This window comes from Nannobrachium achirus (genome assembly GCF_963921795.1).
Source record: "Nannobrachium achirus genome assembly, chromosome: 22".
Lineage (NCBI taxonomy): Eukaryota > Metazoa > Chordata > Actinopteri > Myctophiformes > Myctophidae > Nannobrachium > Nannobrachium achirus.
Genome location: NC_137829.1, coordinates 24280878 through 24305982, shown reverse-complemented (window position 1 = coordinate 24305982; position 25105 = coordinate 24280878). Strand labels below are relative to the sequence as shown.

Sequence of the window (25105 nt, the reverse complement as noted above, 5' to 3'; positions counted from 1 at the left end):
TGCTGGGCTGGTTGGCTGTGTTTGCATAGTGTATGAACCTATCGTAAACTAGTAGCCCAGCCTAAAATAGGCCTACTACTTACTACAGGCATAATTAGAATATCATCGAAATAGATAGGCCTAGGCTAGTATTTTTGGTCCATTGTTGAAGTCTCCATGTCATATTTGGCCAATAGTTCTACCCAAAGTTCTGGTTCTACCCATTCCCCATTTTTAAATGTCATTATTATTATTTTTTAGTTCTACCCATTCCAGTTCTATGTCCTCCAAAAGTCACAGACCATACCGTAACGGTTCTACCCATTCTAGTTCTATTATGCAAGAGTTCAGTTCACTGACCGTTCCTACGGCAACACACACAACCAAGCAGTAAACTCAAACTGAACTAACTGAAGTCAAACAGAGCTCTGTACGACTGAATGAGTTAGCATCGTCCTGGTCGTAGTTTCAAATCAACTCCGGGTATGTAAAAGACGAACGAAGTAGCTGTAAAAGTAGTTTTGTATATTTGTTGCTGTTTGTGAAATTGTGACGTAGTTAGAACCCGGGGGCTACTTTCGTTTATTTTGAATGGCTGCACATTGTGCACAATAATAACGCTTATCTAACGATAAATGCGTGGTAGCTAAATGCTAATGCATAAAGATGTTAGCGATATTAACAATCTGGTGGGTTTTTGTTTTCCATTTCCAATAGATAACAAACATCAATGGACATGAATTCGGATTCAGAACTTCCACCGGCAACATATGGCAAGTACCAATAAAGATAATTCATTCAAACATTGGGTCATGTTGCTACCGGGGGTATAAAGTTACCGTGGGTTATATGAGGTGAAATGTAGCAGCAGATTGACATAACTTGAACAATACGAAGAAATACTAGCCTAATTTATCTCTTGAAAACAGGGTCCCATGGCAATGGGGGCCAGTCATCTCACATCCCTGGATTATCAGGTGATTGTGGTCCTGAGGAGAAGGGCCGTGGCCGCAGAGTCGGAGTCCTGGAGACAGACTCTCCATATGTCAAACTTGCAAAACAAGGGGGACTGAAAGGTATAGCCATGATGATCCTATGCTTTTGCAATGCCTTTAGTTGGTCCTTTTAGGCTACTTCGTATCTGGTTAAAAGTTTTATTATTTATGTATTATTTCTCCCCACGACAACAGATCTTTTATGGCAGGAATCGGAGGAAGTAGTTAATTCAAAATCCACTTCCTACAGACCTCCAACGTGGTTCACAGATGATAAACCAAGGTATAGCTGTGAATTTTATCATGTTATCCTCCAGACCTCCACACTGTCTATTGTGCATGATGAAGGAATATAAAGGATACTATGTTTTTAGTTTCTGCTTGTTTCAAACAGATTGAACAAGCAAGAGTGAATGAAGCAGTCACAACATATGTAATTTCTTGTTTTCTATAAACTTAAATGTGTTCAGTCTAATCTTGTTTATTCTAGGCACGTTTCTGTTTCTGCTAAATACTAGGCCTACTATATTCACAGAACATAGCCAATCTACGAGTTTACAATGCACCGCGAGTTTGTAGATCATCTATTTTCACTGAAAATTAACACCAGAATAGGGATGCTATAGGGTTGAAGTGGTTAAAGTGAAGGCTTTATTGGTTTTTCCATCAGCCTAATTAACAACGAAGAGAAGAGAGACACTGGAGCCGGTCTACATGCCCCCTTTGGGGGAGACAACAAGTCAGTTTGGGAGCGGAACAGTGATGGCAAGGAGAAGGTAAACAGAAACATGTGTTTGAATGTCATAGTCATGAGATGTCATAGTCACATCTCATTTCGTAAACCTCATTGCTTAGGGAAATGCCTATAGAAATAACAGTTGATGGTTGATCAATTGGTGCTATACTGTTAAGCTACCCATGTTCGCTTCATTTAATAGATCTGATGGTTGATCAATTGGTGCTATACTGTTAAGCTACCCATGTTCGCTTCATTTAATAGATCAGTCATGGGCCTTGTTTGTCTCATGTTCACAAATGTATTTCCAAAATGAAAGTCTTGGGTATAATAAATATCGTTCAGGACAAAATGTACCTGATGTATCCAAATTATGAACGGTTGCAAACGATGGAGTCTTGAAGAACTTAAAAGCCAAAGATGTTCAAGCATTTGGCTGATAGATAGTGTTATATTTATAATTTGTAAACACCAGATACTAGTTTGGTTGTTATTGGTTTCCCCCAACAGCAGGAGAATGATCCTAACAACCAGATGGCAAGCCAGCTATCCACTGACAGTCATGAGACCAGCAAATTCAGGAAGACGTAAGTTTATCACAAGATGGCGCTGTTGGCTTTATTTGACCCTACATTCAGGCAAGGTATCTAAATGATTCTTAACAACTGGCCCTATCCATGAATCAGAATTTTACAAGATGGCCCATGCTCATTTAATGTTGTATCCATCAGTTATTGAAGAGATGTTTGTAAGGACGAAAGGCCCATATCATATTATAATAATTTAGACCCACTCCTTTTTTTTTTTTTTTTTGTCAACTATGTTTGCACACGCAAGAAATTTGTCCTCTGCATTTTACCCGTCCTATAACTAAGAGCAGTGAGCAGCCATTAGTGTAGCGCTCAGGAGCAGTTAGGGATATGTGTCTTGTGTCTGCTCAGGGACACTTCAACAACACAAAACAGCACATTGCTGAGGCCTGGAATCAAACCATTCAGCTATGGCTGCCCCAACATTGCATAATACGGTATATATCATAATAACATATCATATATATCATTGCATTCATTAAAATGGCTATATTAAAGTATATGTCATGTCAAGTACAATGTTGACATAAAAAAATACAGTTTCTGTTAACATTTAAGATATTCATTTAATTTCCGCCATATGGAAAGCCTAGTGATGAGAGGCTAAATATGAGAGCACCATAGATATTTAATGTTTTATTTGTTTTAGAACATAAGTCTTAAGTCGAGAGACGAGACCATACATAGATTTACTGCAGATCTGGGTTCTGATTATGACATTATTATTATTACCTTCATTTTATCAGGAATAGTCCAATTGAGATACAGAATCTCTTTTATGAAAATGAAACCACAGTCACAAAAGTACTCTGGCTTCACATAGGCACATCATGTGCAGCAGGAATGCAGAATGTTTGAGTTGGCCCTTTATTGCTTTGTGCAAATGTTCCATTATCATTTTGTAAAAGTCAATGACCTGTCCCAATATCCCCAATCTATCTAATGCTACTAGAATTGGATTACTAGGTTATGGGCATTTGGCAGGTTTTGCGTGTCTTCTACATGTTATCAGGGGATGGAGGTTCACGTGTCAAGGTCAATTGTAAATGTTTAATCAGAATAGATCAATGTTAAATGCGCAAGAGGTTGTAAAAACAAGGTTGTACTAAATATCCTTAATTTTTGCTTCTCCTGTTCATTGTACTGCCTTTAAAATATTCTCCTAGATCCTTCGACAAGAAACCAGCCCCTTACAACATGGCAAAGCTTTTGAGCTTTGGTTATGTAGAGGAGGATGAACCCACCACAACTAACAGTAATATTACTGTTATGCCTTGTAAGTATAGCTTTATGACAGTGATTTGAGGTCTAATTTTGAATAAATACAATTAAAGTAATAAATAAATCATATCCATCAAAATATGCAATAAAAATGTACCCATGATATAACCTAAATTAAGCTTTTAAGTAGTATATTGACTTATGTACTGCATACTTGAAATTAAGATCATGGAAATGAAAGCATTCAATTATAATGCAACTACCGTTAAGATTAGAACTAATGGTGATATGCACCTGGACAATTCATTTTAGAGAAGATAGAATTGCTGACTTGCATCGTCAAGAGATTTTGAGCAGCCAGCTATTTGAGTGGTTGAGTCACTCCGTGTGTCTGTGTGTTTGTCTTTGCCAGCAGAAGAGTTGAAGACTGGAGTATGAAGATGATAGCCACCGGAGTAAAATTGTCATGACATGCTTTGCTGTCAGTATTCAACAAATCTATCCATCTTCCAGTAACATTCATTCTCATGAAATGTTTTGTTTCGGATATGATCCACCTCTTTCTGTGCACTTAGATCAACAATAACAGGACATTGGCCTGATCAGTGCTCCAAATGACCTAGATTCCCTCTCCTGACTAGGTAAAAGTTAAATGTTAACTGTGTGTTTTTATTTCATTTGATCCGAGTCAGCATCATAGCATTAAGCAACAGACCCATTTTCTTTTCTCTGGCCTTCCATTGTGTCTGATGCAGTTTTGTGTTTTTGTATGGGGCTGTTAAGTATGACATCATTTTGTAGGCAGAGGAGAATTTCTGCCCCCAGTTTCCGTGAATCTTTTTACTATTTTTACTATTTACACATTTTTTTTCTCTTTGTTGTTGAAAGGAAAGTGTTAGAATTATACTCGTCGTTATTTTTGTCTCGGATCTGTTGAAATAACGAGGGACAGAAAATGCTCTGTGGGCAGAGTTCTCCTCTGCCTACAAAATGATGTCACGGCTTAAAAGCCCCTATGTGTTTTTAGGGCTTTTAGTTTATTTCCCTATATTAAAATTTGTTTTCATGCATTGTGTTTGATTGGATGCATGTTTTACTATTATTCCTGTTGCTGTAGGCATCATGATTATTTTTTTAAGCTCTTTGGAAACATAGGAGTTTAAAAAGGTGCTTTATAAATACATTTTGCTCACAGTACATGCAGTTGCATTTCCACATATTCTATTTGTGGTTAATTAATCTATCAATTACCCAACATAGTGTCTCCAAACAGAAAATCGTTAATCAGGAAAATAAATAAATGCATTATGTTAAAAGAAAATAGGGGAGTTTTTTTGTTTTGTTTTAGTTGTAAAGGGATGATCCACATAGCGTTACTGTTAGCCAATGTCTTTTTTTTTTTTATTGTCCCTGGTTGTGATGTTATTTTTTTGTGGTTACATATCTTTGGTACATGGCAGTGTGTTGCATACCGTTGCTAATGTTATGTCATGTTATTTATCAATGATGCAAACTCAAACATTTTGAAACAGTTGTTATGAAAGATGACACAGTACTCACTGTATACACAAATGTAACTGCAATGTTGCTACCTGTATGTGTATGTGATGATAAACACCTTGAACCTTGAACACAACATCCCTGAGTGGCATCGCAGTACATAAATATGTTATGGCTGATAGGTTATCTAGACATTACCCAACGGAAATCCCAGCATTGGTTTGTTTTGAAGCCTGCAGACATCGTTTGATGTTTAAACATACACCAAGGCTATCTTTGAAACTGGGCCGATTGTTTACCATTTGAGACCTCATGCAGCCTTTTGGGTCATGAATGATTTTAACTGGCTGAGGACAGGCAGTACACCTCCTTCTGCAGCCAATCAGTCCAAAGAGAGGACTGGCAGTCATAGCTATATCAGCTCTCAGCGCGACACAAGCTTTTTATTCTCACCAGCTACTTTTGAAGACATTTGAATACATTGCTTTCTTTCTGAACATCATCGTATCCAGTCATGGCACCAATTCTATTAAACTGCATGGGGACTGATCCCAATGAATATATCAAGTGAGTATATGCTCTAAATTAGATTCTTCTTAGCCTATTATTTGTGGCTGCCCTTTAAAAACAGTCTTACCATTTGAGCCTCAGGTTCCATATTCTAGGGATAACTTTAGCCAAAAATATCAGATCTACAACCCGTGAGTTTCTAGATAGTTTTTGGAAAATGTAATGGCGGTGTAATGACTTGTATTTTGCTGTGCTTTAACATATTTTACTATGCTGTGTCAAAGACAACAGGTCCACTGCCAAAATCCCCATTTGATTACAATGGAAGAGGATATTCTCTACCACTTCGCCCTGAGCACCAAGACCCACAATTTTCCTGAGATGTTTGGAGACATTAAGGTTTGTGGGATAGAGTGCGAGAACATGAAACATGTTTCAAAGTATCTTCAACAGAAATCCTAGAAATCCCTCTGTCTCTCTCATAGTTTGTGTGTGTTGGTGGAAGTGCAAATCGGATGAAAGCCTTTGCCAAGTTCATGCACCAAGAGTTGGGTCTGCCGGGCAACAGGGACGAAATCAATGATATCTGTGAGGGAACAGATCGCTACTCGATGTACAAAGTAGGACCAGTGCTTTCTATCAGCGTAAGTATGCTATTGCAATGCAGTTTTTCCACATAACGGCAACATCCATTGTTCGGACGTACTTTGCTCATGTTCAAATCACTGGTCATTTCAACAGGATTATGTTGTGTAATGATCAACCGTGTGACTCCTGTTATAAACAGTCAATGTAAAGTTGTGTGCTATGTGTTGGGTTTTAACCTAATTGCTGTTTCTTCCTTCCAGCATGGCATGGGTGTCCCATCCATTTCCATCATGCTCCATGAGATGATCAAACTGCTGCACCATGCCCGTTGTCATGATGTGGTCCTCTTTCGCCTCGGAACATCTGGAGGAGTTGGTAAGAACATTGCTTCAACTGTTTCAGTCTTGGGGGTAACTGGGGGTGGGATACACATTAGATAAAATATTTCTTATTATACAAATTAGAAATGGGGTAATATTAACAATTACTATGTCAATTAACCCATTACTTTCAGAAACCTAAACTGCAGTTTGTCTACCATTCACTATTTGATTTAAATAAATATATACCGTATGTATAATGATATACCCTAGTACCATATACCCTCAACATTAGACTCCCAAAAAGCGTTTTAAACATTACTGTGGCCATTCTCCACAGTAATTCCATTTCTCTCATTTAGTAAACTATCTTTTATGGAGTAAAAGTAATGCTTAAAGGAGTAGTTCACCCCCAAAATGACTTTTTTTCTATTGATTACTCATGCCATGGAGACTAGAGTTCAATAATATTTTTTGGTTTTTGACACATTCCTAAGACAAAAATTTGATTCGAGTAAAATTTCCCCCATTGATTCCGGATGGTGACCCGTTTCGAAACGGGTCACCATCCGGAATCAATGGGGGAAAATTTATTGTTATCACATTTTTGTCTTAGGAATGTGACAAAAACCAAAAAATATTATTGAACTCTAGTCTCCATGGCATGAGTAATCAATAGAAAAAAAGTCATGTTGTGGGTGAACTACTCCTTTAAGTAATATAAATTTGCATTATTTGGCAATGGAAGTCACTGAAAGTAATATAGCTCATTACTTTTTAATTAAAGCAATACTGAACATATTACATATTAAAAGTAAATTTGCATGCTTTTTTGCCCAAGTAAACACTGGTCTGGGTACCGTACTACAGATATGATCACTGTGGACACAACACCATGTCAATTATCTTCTTGACGTTCTCCCCTGTTAGGTCTGGCTCCAGGGACAGTAGTGGTCACAGACAAAGCGGTGGACTACACCTTCAGGGCTCAGTATGAGCAGGTGGTTCTGGGTAAGGTGATCACCCGGAGCACTCAGCTGGATGATGGTGTAGCCAATGAGCTTCTACAGTGCTCCTCGGAGCTCCAAGACTTCCCAACAGTGATAGGGAACACCCTGTGCACCCATGACTTCTATGAAGGTAAACAGCAGGTGGTAAACCACTTTATCCTTTTACACACACCATTTGTAAAATTACACAACATGGGAGTGTTAATTTAACAATTATTTAACACTCAAGAGTTAAATAATTAACACTCCAGACTTCACCATGCATAGAGTGATCCACTTGTCTCTCTGGTGGTACGCCAGCTAGATCCCATCAGGCTCATAATTCATGCTGGTTGTTGCTACCATATTGACCTAACCTCTGCTGTGTCTCTAGGACAAGGCCGACTTGATGGGGCGCTCTGTTCATTCTCACTTGAAGAGAAACTAGAGTACTTGAGGAAAGCCCATGAGGCCGGAGTGAGGAACATTGAAATGGAGTCCACAGTGTTCGCTGCAATGTGTGCAGTCTGTGACCTCAAAGGTACATTTTCTTCGTAACCATTTGAACCCCATTCTTGTCATGTCATAAAAATGCAGCTGCACAAGCTCACAACATGTTGCAACACAATTATTGACAACCGTCCTGCAACATATTGACAGGACATATTGACTGCAACATATTGACAGGACAACCTGTCCTGCTGTCAGGGGGTTTACAAATAGAACCAAATGGATAAGGATCCAAGGTTCCAATTATACATTCTCTGATTTAAATAAACGCTGAGGATTTCACTGTGTAGTACGACAATATCCGTCCTGTTTAACAGTATCAAGTTATTGGTTCAAGTTACTGACATCCTGTTTTTCTTGATTCCTCAGCGGCCGTCATCTGTGTTACGTTGTTAAACCGCTTAGATGGAGACCAGATCACCACACCTCATGATGTTCTGGTGGAGTACCAGCAGAGACCTCAGGTCTTGGTGTCCCACTTCATCAAGAAACGCCTAGGGTACATTGTCTAAGTTCCCTAGCCTTAACTCTAACCACCTCCCCCTGCCTCAACTCAACATGTATCTCCCCAGCAATGGAGTGAATTCAAGAGACGTCATTATACTGCTGTAAGAAACAACAGAATGTGTATATAGCAATGACTGACGAATATGTAGATAATATGTAGATATATGTAGATAGCTAATATGTTCATAAGGTGCATTACTTAGCTCTGTACATGGTTACTGTAAGAACGATATGTGATTTGTGATTTCTTTGAAGCTCAAAGAAAGTATGTTACCTGTTATATATTGTATGTTTTTATATTTAATATTTTGCTTATGTATGGAGCTATGACTGTCATATAATTTAAAGTAAATAAAATGTGTTCTAACAATATTAACTCGTGGCCTCTGATTTGATCATAAACACTTACCTAGATGCATGCAGATGTTGCAGATAAAGTGGATCTTCCCACAATGTATTGAGCTGATATAGTTTTTTAGTTTAGTTTATTTGATCACAATTTTTACAAGTCATACATCCACTTAGTCAGTGTTACATGTGATCTTGTGGATAGCTTATAGCTTGAAGTACAAATGTATCAGCTGATATATTACAGAATTAGCATTAACCTTTGCTTCCACTTGCAGTTGCCACATTAGGTTAATTATATTGATTGAATATTTTTATTTGACACAGTAAAAGTATTGTCAATACAATAGAAATGTAGTACAGTACAAGTACAGTTAAACACCCTGCCTAAAAGGAACATCCCAAATAAGTCCTTTTACAGTCTTCTTTATATGGAATAAATGATTGTAGTAATAGTAAATCAGACATGGCTCTGGTGCACCCTAGCTTTTCACACAAATAGTTCTGCAATCCACTACAGCTGACATGTACATAATGCGTTTTCCTCCTTAAAATATGTAGAAAATTACAAGATACCCTAAATTGTAATTTACTTCCTTGGTTATCAGTGTAGAACATTCAATGCCAAACGCAAACACAAAGGTACATAATAGTACACAAAATACTGACAGTAATCCGTATGAAGACATTTTATTCATAGGAAACTGTCTATATTTGAAAGTTTGAGAATAGGGATCAGAGTAATTACAGAGTTAGTAAGTAACTCTATAGAATTCCGAACATCATTAACCTACAGGACTACAGTGACAAATATGACGGCAGTTAGCTGCTTGACTTTGGGCAACCTTAATTTGCCATCAGGACATCTTAGGTTCAAGCGTGATACGCTCGCCCCCCGAAAATATACAGTCCTTTACAATCTTCAGCTGGGTCCTTGTAGCCACCCAGAGATCTCAAGGCCTTTCTTCCTTACATATACAGTACATTGTTCTCAATGATGACAGAGATTGTAGGGTTTTCTCATGATACAAAAACAATATAATTTAAATGTTTTACTAAGCAGCTGTAGAAATCAATTACATTATTCTGTGCTGTCCAGTGACTACATCCAGACTGACACATTTTACACACTTGTGAAGTTAAAATGTTACCAAATTCCATGTGCTACAAAAAATAGCTTCTTTGCAAGAGTTGGATTAATAATTCATGAATGCTGATTTAGTGTCCCCATAGTGTCCCGTCTCGGCGGTTTTGTGGGTTTGATACCAGATAAAACCTCTTTGGCATACTGGGTGTGGTGGAGGCCTGCTTCCCGAAGAGCCTGTTCCACTCGCACTCTTGGGTCAGACACAATCTGGAAAACAGATCAGGACATCATATAAGCCAATTCCTATATGCACAGATACAGTACAGTAAAAATGTAATGTTATGGAAAAACAAAAGCAGGCAATACACAGTCCGTACCTTCATTCTTTCCATACTGCATTCTCTCGACTCTTATTATTATGGCCTATTTTTGTGTTTTTCTCCATATTCTACAGTAGAGGTTCAAGGTCAAGGTGAACTTTATTGTCTCACAAGTGAAATTTGGCTTGGGCTCCCATCCCTGCTGCAGCCCCACAAACGTACAAAAACATCAGCAGCAGGAGCAGCAAGGGTTGCAACAGTGGTGCACCTCCGCCGGTGACCGTTTAGTCTAGTCACTAGAATAAACGGTCACCGGCGGTCACTAGACTCTAGTGCAGCACTATTCAACCTGCGGCCCGTGGGCCACATGCGGCCCCTGCAGCATCATGTCTATGCGGCCTGCCACCGCCACGGTCATACCAATAAAAAAATCTTTAGACAAATCTTTTTCTCTCCAAAGCCCCTAACAAACAAATGTTGTCTTGTTTTATACAAGACCCTTTTTTAAAAAAAATATTACTTTTTTGCTATTTTGTTTATTCTGGAAAAATAAACTTTATCATGTCATAATTCATTCCATGACAATCTTTTTGTTCAATGAGGTTTAGCCTTATAGATGTGTATAGATAAATGTGCCTGATTTCTGTGTTTCCTTAATTTTTAGACTAGTCATGTAGTGTGTTACAAAATCATTGTCTAAACGTCCAAAATAGGACTGTCATTTAATTAGCTTGCGGCCCTTGGACTTTTGGTATTTCGCTGAGTGGCCCCTGAGCCATCTTAAGTTGAGTAGCCCTGCTCTAGTGAGTTAGTGTTTGTTAGTGATTAATCATTGGGGTTAGGTATTGGATGAGGGTTTTTCTTATTTAGTTTAATGATAATGACTGATTAGTCACTTTCTTAAGCCATTACTCAGTATTCAATTACTAAACCAATGTGCTTTCAGTTGCTGTGATGATCAAACATCTCATACACTAGTGCAGGGTTTCTTAAGGTGCCGTGATGCAAGTCCATGGGTGCCGCAGGATACTTTGATAATCTTTGGATTTTATCAATATCACTTCTGTTTAACCATAGAGCCTCTGATAAGCTACTTATTACTTGCACTGTACTTGGTGTGTACTTTTTCAATCTACATAAATGTTAAATGGTGCATTTAGCGCTTTAACCAAGGCGCTTTACAGAGATTGTGCATTACATTCACCCATTCACACACACATTCATACACCGATGGCAGAGGAACCATGCAAGGCACCACCGGCGGGAGCAACTAGAGGTTCAAAGTTTTGCTCTAGGACTCTTCGAACCTAACTCTGGGGGAGCCCGGGATCAAAATGGGTACCGGTGTTCTAAGACTGCAACTCTACCCCTGAGCCAATCCTGCCTGTTACTACTGTTCCCCCTTGAATAGGGATACTGGGGTTAAAGTTATTTTCACTCTGTCATAATGGAGTTAAAGTTATTTTCACTCTGTCATAATGGAAACAGATTTTTCCTCATGCCATGCTGTATCTAAGGGAGAAATATTTTCAAATTTACGTAAATGTTAGGTGCCGTAAAGTAACAATGTAATTTAGTGGTGCTGTGGATGAAAACGTTATTTACAAGGGTGCCTTTTGCCAAAAAAGGTTTGAGAACCTCTGCACTAGTGTACACTGATCGACTGATCGGTTTTGACAGTGTAAAGGTTCATTTGAGAGACAGGTTTACCTAAGTCAAACATTGTTGTGGTCAGTCTTACATAAGTCAAGTGACTTGCGTGACTTGCATAATTTCACCCCAGTGTGTGATGTGTCAGTCTCTCAGCCAAACAATATCCAGCACTGCACACATCACTCTGTGTTCTTGCTGTTTGCACATATGCACCTACAGGTATAGTACCAATGTCTATGTGCACACCTGTATCATAACCAGTTCAATACCACACAACATTTAGCTGTACCGGTATGAGTGAGTGATAAATAAAGTATAACTCTAGCAATAGATGATACATATGGTATGTGTATGTCTCATCAGAGCATACAGTAACAGTACATACTGTTCACAGTGCTCATACTGCTCACACCTGGTCTAAGTACTAAGCCTTGCCAAGCTATGAGGCCCATAGGGCAGGAGCCTATCCCCTGTTTCTGTAGTGTGCGGCAGCTTGATGTAGTACATCCCCTGGACATGATACTAGAATGTCGCAGGGACCCCAAACCAACCCTTGATGCTGAGTGCCAAGCAGGGAGGCACTGGGTCCTGAGTCTTTGGTATGACCCAGCCGGGGATCGAACCCCGACCTCCGTCTCTTTATTAGCAGACTCAGGTCCATAGAAATACATCAAATCATTAAAGGTAAATACATAAGAATGATTCCACGGGGTGCCCGCTGGCCTACTGGTCCAGGCGCATACCACTTAGGCATTGCCACATGGGCCGTTTCGATTCCCGATCAGGATGACCTTTGCTGCGTGTCGCATCGCTCCCCCCATTTCTTGTCAGTCTACTGTCCTATCAATAAAGGCATAAAAGCCCAAAAACAAATCTAAAAAAAAAAAAGAATGATTCCACAAGCAGAACACACTGGCACTTCAGTCAGTGCACATGATGCTGACAACAAACCTCAGTTTAAAACCTATTTAGTAAGGCATTCATTTTACCTGATTTATTTAGCAAATAAGCCTACTCTTGACTAGAATAATGCAGAGTTGTAACTTGAATGAAAGGCTATTTACTTGTTTTTGACAACTGTGTCCTTCTCCCCCTCCCCTCCCCTCCCAGGTGGCCCCCAGCTTGAGCGCGGACACTAACCCACAAGGCCACTGAGCTGGTCTGACCCTACATTGTTTATGTTTATACTTCCATTAACATTTATATCACATTTTATACTTCTCTCTGGAGAAAGGGCAGTGCAGTGTTATCAGCTAGGTAGCTTGCAAACATACTGTACTGTGGGGAGAACAGCCACAAGATTGTGTCATGTTTTGTGTTGTGAAATCATGAGAACATATGGTAAAGGTTGATTCTAGGCCTCGCAATAGCTCACTTGGGTGTCTGTGTACGTGTTGATGCTATACAGAGGTTTGTGCAGCCCAAACTCCTCCTGCTCGAGACGCTGCCGGCTCCTCCAAGCCTCCGTATGTCCCATCATCCTCCCTGGGTCTGCTTCTGCCACTACCGCCACCTGAAATGAATAAGAAAGCGTTCAATATTGTGACATTAATGTCAATCTCTCGAGACAGAGTCAATGATGGCTATGCCATTGAAAGGAAGAGAGACAGACTGAGTGGGCGTCGCCCTTTCTTTGATGATGGGTTCCTTCCCAGATTGCATTAATGTTGATACCACACTGTCTTCTTACTTTCCACCAAAAGGTGGCAGTGGCACCACAATTCAACTTGGAAGTGTCTAAATCATTTCCCAGCGTGGCAAGTGAACTGAGTCAATGCAGGTGAAAAGGTTAAGGGTGTATAATGGCCCACCTGATTCCTGAGAGCCTCCAGACGATTCTGCCTCTGCTCTTCTTCTTTGAGGCAGTCCAGCTGTCGAGCCTCCCTCTCCTCCTTGCGACGCTGCAGCATCCCCTCACGAAACTGCACCCTAAGGGGCCGCACAGAAGAAGAGGACATCAGACCTACATCAGCCCTTCTCCCGTCCTTCCACCACCAAGATCACCAACTACTGTATCTCTCCTGACACATCATGCCCCCCAGGCAGTAGCTCCTCTACCATCCTCATCTCACTCTTGGCCCCTTTTCACCGGCCTGAGCATCCCGTCTCATCGTCATAATCTACTGTATCATGTTGGTGGAGAAAATGGATTTGACTATTCAGAAGGGCATGGATGAACAGTACAGTGGTTTTCAAAGTCGGCGCCAGGGCAGGAATTTCATGAAGGCCATGAAGACCATGGCCGCCGTTGCCCCTCAGTTTGACCTTGTGCCCCTCAAACCGATGGCATGACCTGAGGCCACAGTGGCCTTAATGCCCCAGCTGACAGTACCACTTTCTCCTCTGTCCCTTTCTTATCAATATGTAGACAGTAGACACCGACCAGTGTCTCTTTCTTGTCATGTAGACACCAGTGTCTTTTGTTGAGATTCTGAAATCTTAACTACCCCGAGTCCCCATCTTTAAACCAATCCAGTGACTTTGATTGGTGCAGTGCTGAGCATGGATCAGATTGTAAATACCATCATTTATCTATTTCACTGCAGATTAGGTGATCATCCCTAACCCTTAAATTCAACTAATTCTTTCAATAGACTAAAATCTTGTTTTATTTGATGGCCTTCCTGCCCTGGCATTTGGCCTTTGTGCCATAAAAAATGGACAACACCAAAGGCCAAGTGGCCTTGCCCCTAAAATGACAAAATTTCAGGCCCGGTCGGCTCTGTGGCAAATTGAAAAGGAGAGGAAAAGTAGACTTGTATCTGTGTGTGTGTGTGTGTGTGTGTGTGTGTGTGTGTGTGTGTGTGTGTGTGTGTGTGTGTGTGTGTGTGTGTGTGTGTGTGTGTGTGTGTGTGTGTGTGTGTGTGTTTCTTTTACTGGAGAGAAATGCTAATTGAATCGTGCCAGTGAAACGGCTAGAGACCCTATCTTTCTTATTTCCACAAGCAAGGTCTACCTCTAACTATCCTTGCCAGGGATTTCTTTATTTTAAATCAATAAACCCACTAGTCAAAGGCTAAATAAATGAATGTTTCATGCACTATGAAGGAGGTTGCTTGCTGTAGTACTGTCTGGGTTCTCCTTTAGCAACCTTGACGCAGTAAGCTGCAACTGAAGCGGCAGGTCCCGTGGTGCAACGCTCACCTCTCCTTATCTTGCAGAGCCTGCTCTTCCATGACGGCCCTCAGCTGGGCGAGTCTCTCCTGGTCCCTCTTCTCCAGCTCCTCCCTCCTCCTCTGCTGCTTTAAATAAAAGTGCCTCACCTGAGGAGAAGGCAAACATCCACAAAGATTGACAACGAACGGTTAGCGCCAACAATAACAGCGGCAGCGCTCCCCGTGAGACGGCTCGGGAGGAACTTAAAGATCTTCATGTCCTATTGATTCTGACAGCACCGAAATCAGATAGGAGTAAATAGAGAGAGAATGAGATGATATTTCATTGTCTGCCAGGCCATTGTGCCAAATTATATGGAATCCAATGCCGCCTAAATGCTCTCATTAATCAGAGAGCATCTCAGGTTGCACATGCTCTCCTGGCAGAACCCCTGAGGACAGAGTTAATTAAATGGACACACAAGCACTCCGGTACACACTCCAGCACAACGAAACCTGAACAGTTTGAAAATTATGTAAAATAAAATACCATCAAACTTTCAAAAAGTTTATTATAATTTATGGTGTTGTTTAAATGTTTAAAAGTGGCCATCAAGTCCTCTAAAAAGCTTATTAATTACAGTAAATATTTGAATACTTTAAATGACAGCTGTTAGTTTTGCAAGCCACACTCTGAGAACTGGGGCTAAATGTGTTTTTTATTTATTTTAGAAACAGCTTTGGATTCGGGTATATTACTGTTTTTTTCCCTGTATGTCATCACTGAAATGTAAACATGTACTTCATAAATATATCCTTCCATGCATGCTGGATGGTTTGTGGATGAGCGTTGAAAGATGTGCCAAGTGAATGTGTGAACACATGTCATTGACATGACATGTGTTCACACATTCACTTGGCAGGTAATCCATTTATCTCTGACAACACTGAGCAGCATAGGAATCCAGAGAATGATAACATCAAACATATAATTTTGCGAATGTCTGTCTGTCTGTCTGTCTGTCTGTCTGTCTGTCTGTCTGTCTGTCTGAGTGAGTGTCTGAGTGAGTGTCTGTCTGTCTGTCACAGCGTTTCTCCTCAGTGGCTGGAGCAATTGATCTGAAATCGCATCACCATTAGCATATGAACACACCTGACACAACTGTGAAGCCCGTTTGTCACTTTCACAAATCGTATGCTGTATATTAGCATTTTTATGCTGTATCTATATCTATTCTGCATCTAGCATGAGGCATATCTATTCTGCATCTAGCATGGGGCAACATGTTTAACCAGCTCTGTGTGTGTGTGCGTGCGCGCGTGTGCGTGCGTGCGTGCGTGCGTGCGTGCGTGCGTGTGTGTGTGTGTGTGTGTGTGTGTGGGGGCGGGGGGGGGGGGGGGGTGTTGGCTGGCCCTCTTTCAGATGTTGTCATGTAGATCGGTACACAGTATCTCTGTAGCCTTTAAACGAAACGGGTATTTCTTACATTCATGCTCCTACATATTATCATGCAAGCACCAGAAAGTTACTTTCCATCCCTCATATACTGTGTGCACAGTGCACACCCCATAACCCACACACTGCACATCATTTCGGAGCTCATATCTTTGAACGGGTAAGGACTAGTTAAAACTAGTTTACAAGGCAATTATACCACAAAGAAGTGATTTTTATTATATTGTCAGGATGTCACGTGAAGCATGAAGACATTGTGATGTCCTGTGAAGCATGAAAATTATGCAAAAGGTTAAATTAAACATCATGTAAGTCTATTGAAGGTGGGAAAGATATAAGCCTATGCCGTGGCCATGCCTCTGGAGAATATTGTGGGCGAAAACCCAGTTGATTTTGAGTGTTCCAGTGTTCCTGCGCTTGCCATCAACGAAAAGGGGGACCCCTCTCGAATTATAATAGTATAAGACAATCATAATAATCATAACTAGAAAATACTGTTCCTACGAAACAGTGTGGACTCGCTGCTCCCTCATTGGCTAAAGGCCCTGCCTTTGTTCTGTCGGTTTTTTGAGGAAAATAACCTGAGTATATAAAGATTTGTGAGAACATAATTAAAAAGATTTCATGTGGGTGTTGTTGTTATTTAGAGACAATAACACCATAACATACTGATATAACATACTGGTCTCGAGCCAACATGTTGTTGTTATTTATATCAGGTCGCACTTGTTGGTGATGATGTCACCTAGAACGCTGCTCCTCATTGGCCAAGGGCCCTGTCTTTGTACTGTCGCTAATTCTTTTGCGGAGAATAAACGTAACCTATAAATGATGATGTCACTTAGAACGCTGCTCCTCATTGGCCAAGGGCCCTGCCTTTGTACTGTCGTTCATTTTTTTGCGGAGAATAAACTTGACCTATAAAGATTTGGTATAACATACTTGGTCTCGCCTTTCAGCGAGCCCACAATGATAATACCTCTTTTTACATGGGAAAGAAATATGTCTAAAAGTAAAAACAGTGCAAACAGTTAATGAAATGCCACCCCATTTTCAAAGCAAAACATGGCTGCCCGGTGAATATGGTCTTTGGCTTTACCTTTTCCTTCTGCTGTGACCTGAAGGCTGCTTCTCTCTCCTGTTCCCTCATCATCCTCTCCTCCTCTTCCTCCTGTCGTCTTTCCGCCACCGCCGCCTCCAGCCTCGCCACTTCCTCCTGCTGGGCACGCCACTGCTGCAGCTGTATATGTGAACACACAGGGTTGGGGCGGTGACATCCCACTGTTTATCTAGAAGAATAAAGTCGCCCAATCACTACCACGCTAATTACCTTCTGTACTTTGGATTACCCCGCAATCAATAGAATAAATACACTGTTAGGGCCCCTTTACACGAGGCCAAGTAAGTAATCCAAACGTTACTGAACGTAAACACACACAACACACACACACACACACACACACACACACACACACACACACACACACACACACACACACACACACACACACACACACACACACACACACACACACACACACACACACACACACACACACACACACACACACACACACACACACACACACACACACACACACACACACACACAGAGAGAGGTTATTGTCCATCAGTGGCTCTCTATATCACAAAGGCATCCAGCTGAGTTTCAGTGCCATTGTGCCGTTGTGCCACTGTGCCACAGTGCGATGTGAGCTTTTGAAAGAGGCGTTAAAACAACCTCTCAAACACCATTTGTGTAGAACACCTTGCTTGAACGGCACCAGGGCTGTTCCCCGTGGTCCATAACCCTACAACAAACACCACTTCCCTGTCAAGAAACACTGTCACCAGGGGTGTCACAAGGGGGGGTTAATTATTTTATACTTTAGCTATTGAAAAATAGCAGATATACAAGCTCACAGCGCGGCACCGAGTGCAAGTCGTTAAAATGTGTGCAAATCTTTGAATATATGTATTTTTAAGCAAACATTTGTAACTCAAATTTTGCAACTGAGGGGTCCCTGGAACTACATATTTTGAGATGGGGGTCCGTGGCCAAATACATATCATTTTGGGGGTCCTTCACATGAAAACACTTCTGACATAGAAACATTTTTCAAAAAACCTTAGAAGGATTTGAAATATTCAAAGACTTTTTCACGATTTTTCAAAAATAGCAGATCTACAAGCTCTTGTATATCTGCTATTTTTCAATAGTTAAATCACACAATAATGCGTTACCAGTCTAAATGAGTTAAACCCCCTCCCCCCCTATGAAGAACATTCATGGGGGCCCAGCAGTGAATCCTTGTACCCAGGGCCCAGAATTTAGTGTGACACCCCTGACTGTCTGTCACACATGGAGTGTCTATTCTATGCACAAATACACTTACTGTACAATACATACAGCCTTAATATGTTGATCATTTCAGTAAAGATTATTATCTATAGGATGACTCGCCCGCCTCTGCTGTAATTAGCTGTCAGTCAGATCCTTTCTTCATTCACAGATCTGCTGATCTGATACTTTTAAAGTAATTTTTAAATGCTCTACTTTTACTCTTACTTTTGAGTAATTTAAATGTTCCTGACTAAACTATAGTTGTGAGACAGACACACACACACACACACACACACACACACACACACACACACACACACACACACACACACACACACACACACACACACACACACACACACACACACACACACACACACACACACACACACACACACACACTCGTATGAACAATCAACCAATTGTTTGGAGGCGTGAGTGACAGGTATGTTATGCAGCGGGCTCCCTGCGGCAGGGTGTGTATTGAAGTGTTGCATTTCAACCAGCCCGATCTATCAGCGGAAAGCTTAAGCAGTCCCACAGGACAGAGCTGCGTATTAACATGGCCTAGCACACATTAGCACCATCCAGCAGCGTCATCAAATCAATCATTCATGGTGCCTAGCTGACAAATACCAACAAATAGCTTTGTACATTGGCTATTTTGCTGTATGTGAACCTTTCCATGCCCAGTGTCATGAAGTTAAAAGGGGTCAATCCTTCCTATAATCATTTGAATGAGTGCTGGGGATGGGTAAAGGTTACTTCAGATAGTTGAATAGTTTACCCATGCCAGTGAGGGTACAGTATGTGAATATAGAGATAGTTCATGTGTGTGGATTGCCGCCTTCAGAGCTTTGTCTTAACTAGACCTTACCCGTTCGACGATATGTGCTCCAAAATATGTGCAGAGTGTGGGTTGTGGGGAAAGTTACTGTAACTGGTGCGTGCGTGAGAATATGTGGGAGCATCATAATGTAAGGAGCAGCTCATGGAGGAGTGTATATTTATGATGGATACAAATAATTTTACATTTTTTTTCATACCCGTTGGAAGATGAGACACACATCAAACGCACCTGGTGAAAGCGTGAGAGAGAGAGAGAGAGAGAGAGAGAGAGAGAGAGAGAGAGAGAGAGAGAGAGAATGCACATTCCTAACTGTGAGAGAGGGAGCTGTGTGTGTGTGTGTGTGTGGGGCTACAGATCCCATGGCCTGGAGGAACGGACCGTAACCCTGGCAACAGACAGTAGAAAACGCTAATAAACAGCTTTAATTTGGGAGAAATGAAATTCGGGCTCCGTCAGCGTTGGTATAATGCTAATGGCCAATACCATGTGAACTTTGGGATCAGTTGCTGAAGCGAGTGAATAGATAAACGTAGATAAGCGTGAGCGTTAGAGCGTTAGAGCGTGAGTGAGTTTGGAAAATTATATGTTTGATGTCTTCCTCTTCCCTTGTGCTACAGAGTACATTTAAGGTCATGTCAACAGTGTTAATTTCTGGGGCACGGTGGCGCAGTCGGTAGCGCTGTCGCCTCACAGCTATTGGTAGCAGGTCTGGGTTCAATTCCTGCCGGGGACGCTGTGGGCGCTGGGGTCATGTTCTCTCCTCTGCATCATCAGTGCCCATACCCTAGGTGGGGTTGGTGAAAGGGCCTTTCTGTGTGGAGTTTGCATGTTCTCTCCGTGTCCCCTAGGGTAGGTACCCTCACAAAAAACATGCAGTCTGTACTGCCTCCCTCTGGTCAGCCGGGGCGCCTGATGGAGATGAAAGGAACTGGTTGGAATAATGTGTTCCTTCCACACGCTATGTCCTACCGGGGGAACTCACCCCTGTCAGGTGATAAGAAGCGGCTCAGATCAGGGCTCTCCCCAGGTTGGCAGAGGGAGAGTAGCACCAAGGATTACAGCCTAAGCAATTGGCGCTGGGTGAAAGATACGTTACAAAAATGTGTGATTTTTAGGGAGGGGGGAGGGATAAAAATAATTAAAAACTAAGCTATAATGACTAAAACTAAGACTAAATATATTGACAATTCCATCTACAAATAAAAACTAAACTGTGACTAAACTGTGACTAAAATGTTGTTAGGGAGGGACTAGTGGAGAAGAGATCAAGTAGAACTAAAAGACAACTAATTTTATGTTTCAGGTGCTCAGGAGTTGCACTCTGAGAATAGCACATCTACAAGCTTGTCGCGCTGCAATGCGTTGTGAGCTTGTAGATCTGCTATTTTCTGCCATCAAGACCCACAAAAAATCTTTCAACTGTAGATTTAGTCAACTAAAATCGTACAAAAATAGAATAGAAAAAAAAAATAGACTAAAACTAAAACATTTCAGATGACTAAAATATGAGTATTTTTGACATATACCATTTATTTTTAAATGCTCCAATCCCATGATGATCAATGTTGGCTCTTGCACTGCATACAACTGACGTTAGGGTTGAATGACAGTGAACAGTTTCAGTATTTGAAAGGCCATCATTATAGTTGTGTTTATATATGTGATTGTGGTATATTTTAAAATACATACTACAGAAGAAAACTCGCACGAGCATTGGGGAAAACCTTCAAAACAAGTCTCTCGAGTCATCCGGTTTTTGAAAGACTAGTCCTAAGTCACGATTTTGACTAGAGCCGGACTCAAGCCCAAGTCTCAAATCCACAACTGTGTGAATATAATGGTGCATCTGTGTTTGTTATGATTAGTCCCTGTGCCAACAGAAATGACTTGAAATGTATTGTGATTCTGATTTCCATTTTGGTTCATAAAAAGGAGTAAATATTCTATGATTGGAAGGACAGGAGACAGTTTTTAAGTGTTTTAGTGGTTATATTTTCCTGTAATATCAGTATATTTAAACTTTTGCATGATTCAACAGCCATAACACTATGAGACATGATTTCCATTGACTATAGTAATGCTCCGAATACGGTACAGTATGTTAGTATAATGAATTAATGTTGCATGGTTAGCCTGCAGTGCATAATGCTGATTTCAGCATGTGAATTGTATGACTCATTTCTTCTGCCATGGTCACAAGAGCCATATGCACACTGTAAAGCTTAATGGGATATTATAGGATATGTATATGGGGAAGGGGAAAAAACATGTCTTGGAAAAACCCATTATGGTAAGTTCTGCTTCTCCAACTTAAAAAGAAAAGAAAACTTAATTGAGTGTGATATAGTATCAGGTTCGTAAATGATATTGTCTGTATACTATGATGCATTGGTAATGTGTTTTCATTAAACAACAGATTGTATCAAATGAAAAAAGAATAATAACTTAAGGATTTAAGCTGCATTTCCATATGAGCCATGGTGCAATGTGCTTTCCCTCTAACCTGAATTTGAAGTATGAATTATTTGCAACTAGAAGCTCGGCCGCCCGAACGAGCGTCTAGGTCGGGGACCGGCATACTCGGGAATGATGTAAATAGGGAATGAATACCGCACCTTTTAATGCAAACCCCAATTCGGCCTCAGCTTCAATTAGTAGTCAGGATCTACCCATAAAAGGTTATGGGCATATTAGTTGGAATAGCAGTTCTACTGAAAAATAAGTACAGTAACGGCAGGGGGGAACGTAGCTAAGAACGTAGGCAATGATCTGAGCTATCTGCATGCGAAAGTTGGAGTCTGTAGAACCAACCATGTACTGTGAGACCTCTTTCATACGATTCGGGCCAATTCGGCCTCGACTTCAATTCGTAGTCAGGAAAGATATACTGTATAAGCAAGCAAGATCTGCATCTGCAAGCTTACGATTGTATGCATGTTCAGATCAGCAAAAATGATCAAGAGAAAGACGTTTGTTTAGAATCAATACCAAATTTAAAGTTAAATGGTTTTCATGGATGGATTCTTTGTTGCTCAATCAGCAGAGGGTTAGAAATCAAAGCAGAGAAATTATGTAGGTTTTCCCTAACCCTGGATAACTAGCCCTAAAATTACACCATCAATCAAGTTCCGCTTTGGCCCAGATAAGAAAGCTTTGTGTTTCATGGTGGAAACCTAAAGAGATGGGTTATGTAAATGCGACCGTAGGTCGCATTTACTACCAAAACCTCCACCGGCTGTCCGTCCGTCAGTGAGTGAGTCAGTCAGTCACACGTCACACGTCACACTTTTGCCCTGCTCATATCTCCACAACCGTTGCCCCCATCCATGCCAAATTTTGCACACACACTCCTTACCTGCCAAACTACAACCTCCAAGGACCCCCGGAGCTCCAGGGACCCCCAGGTCCCTGGGGGACCCCCAGGTGTAAAAAAATGTCCGTCCATGACTCATACGTCACACGTCACACTTTTGCCCTGCTCATATCTCCACAACCGTTGCCCCATCTATGCCAACTTTTGCACACACACTCCTTACCTGCCAAACTACAACCTCCAAGGACCCCCGGAGCTCCAGGGACCCCCAGGTCCCTGGGGGACCCCCAGGTGTAAAAAATGACCAAATGTGCAAAAATGACCAAATGACCACCCCAACGGGGCTGCTCACGGGGAATTCCTGGGGACCACCTACTCCTGGTGCTCCAGAACGGATGCAAAAGTGGTGGCGCCCCCAGTGGAGGACCCCCTCCACTGCAGCTCACATAAAATGCCGTAACTCGGGCTAGGAGCGTCCGGGAGAGCCGGGGCCGGTACCTATTCGTCCGCCAAGGCAACGCGGAGACCCCACCCCTCATTTCTCACATAGCCCTCTTCTAGCGCCACCTTCAGGCCGATTTTTAAAACACATTTTGGACACTGCTCCTACAGTTTGTGCCCTAAAATCACGCAAATCGCTACACAGTATGTCTACACTCATCCCATCAACATGCATCTGTCCCATATAGCGCCACCTTTACGCCGATTTTTAAAAACACATTTTTGGACACTGCTCCTACAGACTTTGCCCTAAAATCACGAAAATCACTACACAGTATGTCTACACTCATGTCATCAACATGGATCAGGAACATTTTGGAAAAACAAATTTTTGCCCTATTTGTGGAGAGAATTCTCCCGATTAGGGAGTCTTACTGGTATAGACAAGTGTGTGTGTGTGTGTGTGTGTGTGTGTGTGTGTGTGTGTGTGTGACTGTGTGTGTGTGTGTGTGTGTGTGTGTGTGTGTGTGTGTGTGTGTGTGTGTGTGTGTGTGTGTGTGTGTGTGTGTGTGTGTGTGTGTGTGTGTGCGTTCTTGTGCCTGTGTTGTATGTTTGTGTGTACACAATACTTTAGCTTTGCATTTGAGGCTGTACATTTAGGAGCTGGTACTGTATATGGCCTATCTGGTCACGTGCAGTGTGTGGCATGCAGTAATCTGAAACTGTACTTAAAACTGAAGTATTGAAGAAGAAAGCTCAGACATCGAAGAGGCCAGCTTCTGAAGGTGGTCTGTATAGGGGGCAACCAACTGGGCAAGTGAAATTGTATGTTTTTCAGTCTGCTGAGACATGGCGCACTCGCATGCTGTGTCTTCCAAGTCACGCTTCCTCACAGATGATTTGAAGCGGCTGACCCCCAGTACATACAGTAGGCAGTTCAGCAGGGTCCGTTACCGGCATATCCCAGGTCCCTGATGTATTGTTGACCCGGTCATCTCCCACTCCTCCTGTTTCCAAGATGCCGCCAGCCATGCGTTTATAGACTTAGGGATAGCACGGAGCATCTCATGTGCCTACTTATTGTAGGGATGGTGGAACACTTAGAGTCTGCTTAGAGCTGCTGCTATCGTTGTGGTGTCATGCAGGATGTGCCAGTAATCTTGGAGTCGGTTTCTACTTTGTCTCTGGAGCCAGCCTGCTGGTGGTCACGCAGGAGTGGCTGCACTCCTGTTCCCAGCCCAGTTCCCAGATGTAGCTCTTGTTATAGCCATGCAAGATAGGTTTCTTTAACCTTCGCCTTATAGTAGGCTACGTACGTACAGGTATGACTAATGCAGCTTCCACATCAGCAGCCAGGGACATGCTGGGTCCCTGATTCAGCCCGGGAAAAAGAGTTGGAGAGGCCCTCATTGCGTGCTATAGAGAGAGATCTCTCTCTATAGCGCTACTGCTTCTCAAAGATTTGCCATTTCAGATCATGACAAGTGACAAGCCAATGGGGGCCAATTACATGAGTTATATTTCGTCGTTATCGGGTGGAAACCTTGTATGTCCAAAACCGTTTGTTTTGTATTTATCATTCGTTCGGGAGTTGTCCCGCTTTTCCCAATGGCCAGCACGACCCTGTCAGCAGCTGCTGCATCTGGGGGAGACTGTTCTTTCTGTCCCTCAGTCGTTTGCTGTGAATGTGAAGTCATCTATAGGGTTAGGGTTAGGGTTAGATCTGATTAATTTTATGTCGCTTTTGTTTAGA

At 41.6% G+C, this 25105-nt stretch overlaps 3 protein-coding genes across 5 annotated transcripts in view; 2 read left to right on the top strand and 1 right to left on the bottom strand.

The window, feature by feature from the left end:
- The first annotated feature begins 368 nt into the window (after positions 1-368).
- On the top strand, positions 369-4591 carry LOC308307421 (uncharacterized protein C7orf57-like). 3 transcript variants are annotated; one of them, XM_080752683.1, is made up of 9 exons: positions 369-462; positions 697-752; positions 909-1055; positions 1170-1257; positions 1645-1750; positions 2221-2297; positions 3467-3576; positions 3934-4002; positions 4097-4591. In XM_080752683.1, the coding sequence occupies exons 2-8, from the start codon at positions 710-712 to the stop codon at positions 3957-3959; spliced, it is 597 nt and encodes a 198-aa protein (XP_080608809.1). In that variant the 5' UTR covers positions 369-462; positions 697-709; the 3' UTR covers positions 3960-4002; positions 4097-4591. The 3 variants fall into 3 exon arrangements, with proteins under 3 accessions (XP_080608809.1, XP_080608810.1, XP_080608808.1); XM_080752684.1 differs by having other exon boundaries at positions 3937-4591; XM_080752682.1 differs by having other exon boundaries at positions 3934-4591.
- An 835-nt stretch (positions 4592-5426) lies between these two features.
- upp2 (uridine phosphorylase 2) lies at positions 5427-8817 on the top strand. The gene is made up of 7 exons (XM_080752669.1): positions 5427-5588; positions 5816-5930; positions 6017-6175; positions 6380-6494; positions 7370-7579; positions 7823-7969; positions 8308-8817. The coding sequence occupies exons 1-7, from the start codon at positions 5536-5538 to the stop codon at positions 8448-8450; spliced, it is 942 nt and encodes a 313-aa protein (XP_080608795.1). The 5' UTR covers positions 5427-5535; the 3' UTR covers positions 8451-8817.
- A 1180-nt stretch (positions 8818-9997) lies between these two features.
- LOC308307510 (coiled-coil domain-containing protein 148-like) overlaps positions 9998-25105 on the bottom strand; it is a gene marked incomplete at its 3' end in the record, with an annotated part of 46245 nt that continues 31137 nt past the window's right edge. The window contains exons 11-15 of the mRNA XM_080752776.1: positions 17504-17644; positions 14998-15116; positions 13665-13782; positions 13229-13366; positions 9998-10147 (exon numbers count right to left, since the gene is read on the bottom strand). Of these exons, the coding sequence (XP_080608902.1) occupies positions 9998-10147; positions 13229-13366; positions 13665-13782; positions 14998-15116; positions 17504-17644 (666 nt within the window). The remainder of the gene's footprint in view (positions 10148-13228; positions 13367-13664; positions 13783-14997; positions 15117-17503; positions 17645-25105) is intronic.